The sequence below is a fragment of the Eulemur rufifrons genome, chromosome 1, assembly GCF_041146395.1.
Source record: "Eulemur rufifrons isolate Redbay chromosome 1, OSU_ERuf_1, whole genome shotgun sequence".
Taxonomy (NCBI): Eukaryota; Metazoa; Chordata; class Mammalia; order Primates; family Lemuridae; genus Eulemur; species Eulemur rufifrons.
Window position 1 is genome coordinate 56714196 of NC_090983.1, and position 6000 is coordinate 56720195.

General features: G+C 37.6%; 1 protein-coding gene across 3 annotated transcripts in view; it reads right to left on the reverse strand.

Moving 5' to 3' along the window:
* Positions 1 to 6000, reverse strand: part of PPIG (peptidylprolyl isomerase G) — a 48787-nt gene extending 42787 nt beyond the window's left edge. Inside the window, exon 1 of one of the 3 annotated variants that reach the window (XM_069471543.1) lies at positions 5940 to 6000. Coding sequence is in view for 1 of the 3 variants with exons in the window: in XM_069471533.1 (XP_069327634.1) it covers positions 5538 to 5573 (36 nt within the window). In the remaining 2 variants the exon portion in view is untranslated. Of the gene's footprint in view, positions 1 to 5537; positions 5606 to 5939 lie in introns of those variants that run through there. The other 2 variants (XM_069471533.1, XM_069471552.1) reach the window with 2 other exon arrangements.

The following is a 6000-nucleotide window of genomic DNA, read 5'->3' on the forward strand; positions in this document are numbered from 1 at the left end:
TATATTTTTAGTTGTCCAGATCATTTCTTTCTATTTTTAGTAGAGATGGGGTCTCACTCTTGCTCAGGCTGGTCTCGAACTCCTGACCTAGAGCGATCCTCCTGCCTCGGCCTCCCAGAGTGCTAGGATTACAGGCGTGAGCCACCGCACCCGGCCGAAAGACAGCAGATTATTAAAATTATTACATAAATCCCTTGAGTATTAAATGCTCTAATATTAGTAGCTAATGAAGGACAATAGTGACACAAAAGACGGTTTCCACACTGTCTCTAACATTACTGACCATTACTAAAAGGTTACTTATTACGAATCAGAAATAGAATACAGTATTTCCTCTATAATTATGATTTCCTGGTATCACTAACTAAATAATATCTAAAGTCAGACACAGACAAGAATCTTCTCATTTTTTCAAGAAAAAGTAAAGAGAAAACAATGCTGAGAGATATCAAAATTTCAGGGAAAAATTAAGCCCATGAAATTTTCAATAAAATAATTCATGAATTGCTTAAGAATACTAGAATATAATCAAAACTTTCAGACTAGTAGTCTGAGGGTGATTTGTTTGCTGCAAATTTGTTTAGTCTGAATGAGTTGCAGCCATATGTATAAAATCCAGATTTGAATTTTTCTTGGGGGGGGGAAAAAAAAAATCACCATGGCTGGCACTGTGCCCCGTTTCTGTAGAGCAATCAGCATAGTCTGCTCCCACTAGATGACATATATATTCTAGTTTGACCTAGTTTCCACTATTGCCTATTAGCTGTTACCATTTATTATCTACCTGACCCCATGCACTCACCTCACCTGCCTGACCCCTTGAGAAATTTGAATACCAAATGTATTTATTTTTTAATTAACAATTATTATAGTATTTTTCTTTTTAAATTTCATTTTGTTTTTTAAAATTTATTTTATTTTATTTCATTTATTTTTTTTGAGACAGAGTCTTGCTCTGTTGCCAAGGGTAGAGTGCAGTGGTGTCATCCTAGATCGCTGCAACCTCAAACTCCTGGGCTCAAGTGATCCTCCTGACTCAGTCTCCTGAGTAGCTGGGACTGCAGGCACTGTGCCACAACACTGCTAATTTTTCTACATTTAGTAGAGACGGGGTCTCACTCTTGCTCAGACTGGTCTTGAACTCCTGGCCTCCAGCAATCCCCCTGCCTTGGTCTTCCAGAGTGCTAGGATTACAGGTGTGACCATGGCTCCTGGCCTTGAATACCAAATTTAATCTAGTTTTTTTCATTATGAAAATACATTTTTAGTAATTCAAGCAATAAAGTAAAAGCTCACTGATAAAATTAGATCATACAAAAATGCACAAAATCCTAATAGTTATAGCTTTTAATATTTTATTATATTCTATTTTTTCTAAGCAGATGATTACAATATGTTGTTTTTAATGTCTATCAACAATATAGTCAATTTTACACTTCAATAATAAAGTAATAAAATTTTAAAATATCACAAAATGCTAAGGTTTATAAACTTATCCAACAAATACATTTCATAAAAAAAAATCAGCAAGAGGTAACCAGTTCATGTGTAAAAAGTTTAATCTTGTAGTTTCATGCATAGAATAATTTCCATATTTATCCTAAAATAACATGACTAAATGATGCCATGAAAAAGAGAACAATGATATAGGCAACTAATTAAAGTATATAGTAAAGGATATGGTGCTTGTAATAAGGCAATAAGTAATACAGTGAGTTTTTATTATATTCAAAAAGTTACTTGGAAGTTTCACACAGTATGAGAGAGTCAGCATAGCACTGAGTCTCCAGTCTTGAAAAAGCAGACAGTAAATTCTTTTAACTATTAAGATGCTGAGCAACTCTCAGCCCCTTCCAATTTCCCTGGCCAATTCCTGCATGTCCTCTAAGATTCAACTTAGCCAGAGTTCACTCTCTGGGAACTTTACACTGACTCTCTAAGGTTAAACAATTCTCCCTGGTTGAATCTTATTCTCATTATCCCATAAATTTGTTTTTAAATGCCACGAATTTGAAACCTCTGTAACTTCAACACCAAGTACAGTGACTACTTTACCAAGCAGGAAGAATGCTAGTCACTGGAGGCATCAGCAGAACTAGACTCTTCTATTATAACCCAGTGCCTTTCCCCTTAAATGTACTGCTTCTTACGTGGGTTATTGCTAATATTTATCTGTAGTCAGTAAATTCTCCCAGAGCCTACCAGTAATCATCCTCTTAGCCTAATCCACAACTGAAACAGAACCCATTTCCTAGATCTGTCTACTGGGGCTGCATTCTATTAAAAAAATGTTCCCACGCCGCCCTTTTTTAAACAGAATCCACTTCTTCAAGACCAGGAAACAAAGAAAGGGTGTTCTCATCTGCTAAGTTTAATGAAACAGGAGACATTTTTTTTTACACAAGATTTCTACCTCTAAGTGCAATCATGTAAGTTTAATTAATTAAAACTATACCAGATCTTTAAGATTACTTTCAAAGAAAGCAATTTAACATTCATACCAGCCACTTTAGCCCACTCCTAATGTAGTTCACATTGATCAAATGAGAAATGAAAGTCGACTTGCTTCTTCAAAAACATTTGTATACATTTATGAATGCCAAGTTGCTAATGAATTAAGTAAAAACAAGGTAAAATTCTGAGGTGAGTGTCAGGAAAGGCAACTATGCTCTTCCATATAGCACCCATTCTCTTGGTGTTTCTGACAAACATAAACCACTGCTGCACTGGTAGCAGCATGAATAACAGTGTACAGGCACTTCTGAAATTCTTAAATCCTCTAAGAAAACTTAGAAAGAGATAATCTGTAATGTTGCCAAATTCAGCGTTTTGTTTTTTATTTCAAATTCTGTGTAAAATAAGGATATTATGCACTCTTTACATATACAATGTGACAGATAAAAATAATATACCTATATCAGTACCAAACCACAGAGGCAAATACTAACTGGGAAATCTCTGCCAAAACCCTTAATGTTGTACCTGCAATTATCTAAGTTCTTATAATCATAAATTTGACCTCACTGTCTTCAGAGATATACTCAAAACCATTCTAGCCCGTTATTCAATCCAGTAATTCCTACATAAAAAAATTAAAGACTTTCGGGGTTTGGAGGAACCTTAAGAGATAATCTGATCCAATCTTCTGATTTTATAGAGCAAGAACAACAGGATGAGAACTGAAATGACTGGCTCAAATTCACAAATGGAAAAAAATAAAAATTCTGGTTTGGTACTCTCTACAATTTCACTGTAAAAACTAGTTTACTCACAAATATTTCAGATAATGGCTTATTCAATTTTACTTTCCACCATATGACCATAATGCAATGGTTTAATTATGAATAAACCTTAAGCTCAAGTGTTCAATTAACAATACCCTAATGTATAAACAAAATTACTTCATTCATGTAAAAAATGAGTTAAGGAATCATTCATGTTTTTAAATTATCATTTTAATGTCCAAGAATGATGTTTACATTTATTAGTAAGTATTATATGATCAAATATCAAAAAGAGGTTTGTGATCACTTTAAGCCACCACTCTAACGCAAAGTACAAAAGTTTTTCTGTCTGGCACTAAAAGCGCAAAGTCCCAGTTACAGCAGTTTTCTCTGAATATTTATGATACTGCCCATAGTAAATTTCAAGATGCAAGTTTTGCCCTACAGAAATAAAAATACACCAAGTTCTTACAGCAACCATATAAGCATTAAACCAGGGCAAAATCACTGAAACTTAAGCAAAATGAAAATTGAAGTTTAGTGCTAATATTAAAAGAAAAACAAAAAAAGCAAGCAATACCACAATGTAGCAGAAAGACTTGGAACAAACTCTTCAAATCACTTGAATTATCTCTGGATTGCTACTACATATGACCTCTTAGTACATTAGGATACTGAAAATAGACAGTTATAATTTTGTTGAAATACTCTATTTGTAAAGCAATAAGGGGGAGGGAAGTCAATTTATTGTATTTCCTAAGAGGGGCAACTACTATTTAAAGAACTGTAGATAATGTCATAACTAATAGAACTAGTTCATCTTTCTATTATAAATGGCCACCAATTTCCCTTAGCATAAAGAATGGAATGCTACCTGCCAGAAAATCTAATTTAAAATAGGCAAAATATCAAAAAGACAAAGACCCTATGTATAGGCCACCAATACTGCCAGACCACAATAACAAGCACCATTGTACATTGAGTTTATGTAATTAAACAAAATAAAACCAAAGAACCCAACAAGCACTAAAAAATAAAGGCTTTAATAAGTCAAAATAAATGTAATGAACGTTCTTCACTCACAGGAGAACCGCTGAATTGTCTTTTAACAAACCTGAGTATTTTTCAAGCCCATAGCTGATGACAGCTGGAAATCAAAACAATGTCATTTTGCAGATGAAGAAACTGACACTCAGAAAGGAGACTGGGCCAGAAAGTGCGAATTTTCTAACCTATGAAGTTTGCATTTGTATACACTACTGGACAGCAGGGGAAGGCAACCCTGACAACTGCCTGCAAAGGACAAAAAGCCTTAAGAAGGAATCACAATTCAAACGGCAGAATTCTACTACAAGACTCTATAGGATCTCAGGGCATCAATAATTCTGAATCATAAAAAAAACTGTTAATGTACAATGGGACAGAGGCGTATGTAATTTCTTGTAGAAATGATCCCATTCCAAATGGTTAACATAAAAAAAGGGGGAGGGTATTAAAACGGGCAAATCTTCAGGTATACAAACAACACGAAGGAGAGAAGCAGCCACTCTAGATATCTGTATTTTTTCTGGATTTTATGGCACGACTTGAAAATTTGTAAAATGTTTTCTCTCTCCCCCTCCCCCCATCATTGTTACGAACTAGCAAATACTGGCCATCCTCCTTTACCAGCTAGGAATACACACAGTCATAATAAACATATGTATCTTCCCCTTTCTGGTTTTAGCTACTGAAAGTTATTAACGGACCCCCAAATTTCTAAAATATCTCATTGTTCCCTGGATGCTGTATTCGTGATCGCTACTGCAAAATTTTGGTACTGTACAGAACCGTTGTGGGACGAAATAAAAATCAATGCACAAAATGGTGCTTTTATAACATTTTCAAAACGACTGGGCATTCTCCTTGCCGGTAGACCCAGACTTTGCTCCTTAAGACTAAAGATCAACCAATTACCACATTTCTTTAAGGCATATGGGGCCCCGAAACCATCACCCTTCCTCCTAAAGAGAAATTATCTCCTCCTAAAAGTCCTCCTCAGCTCACAGCTCCTCGAAAACGTGGGAGAACTTCCCAAGAGCTCAGGTTAGACCCTGGATTTGAGTTTTAGGAGAATGCTTAACAAAGTGGCCTGGGCCACTTAACTATGCACGACAACCGCTGTCCTGCGAGAGGAAAAGGTCGGAGTAGGAGGAAAAGCTTGTCTTCGATTTTAATCCCTGTCATTCAGGCTTTTCGCCCGTCACTCTCCAACCCTAAACTGACAGGACCTCAGGTTGCGCCTCCCAGTTTCCCACCAACCCTTCCACCTACCCTGCAGTAGTGCTCAGTCTTACGATTTTGAAGCATTAAAAATCAACCCGGATCCCTAGAGTTCAGGCCGCCATCGCTGCCGCCATATTACAGCTTGTGCGGCAAAATGCGTCAGGGAGGGAGGTGTGAGCCGGAGTGGGGAGGGCGGGGGCTGGCAGAGGAAGGGCCTTTCCCAGGCCTGGGAGGCTCAGCTGGAGGCCTTCTCCAGCTGCAAAAGCCAGTCCTGCGGTTCTCAAGGGGCCTCTCTAGGCCCAAGGAGCCCAAATACCTCGAAGGGAAGACGGTTAACCCTGCCCGGCCTGCCGCGCCGGCTCCGCCCGTCTCCCTAGGCGCTTGCAGCTCTCGTACCCGGGACTGCTGCAAATGACGCCACCAAAATAACGTGAGCCTCAAGCCACTTACCTGCACCGGTAGAGTTTCCTCTTTCCTGGGTCAGGTCCTTTAAAGCGCTTCAAATCTACCG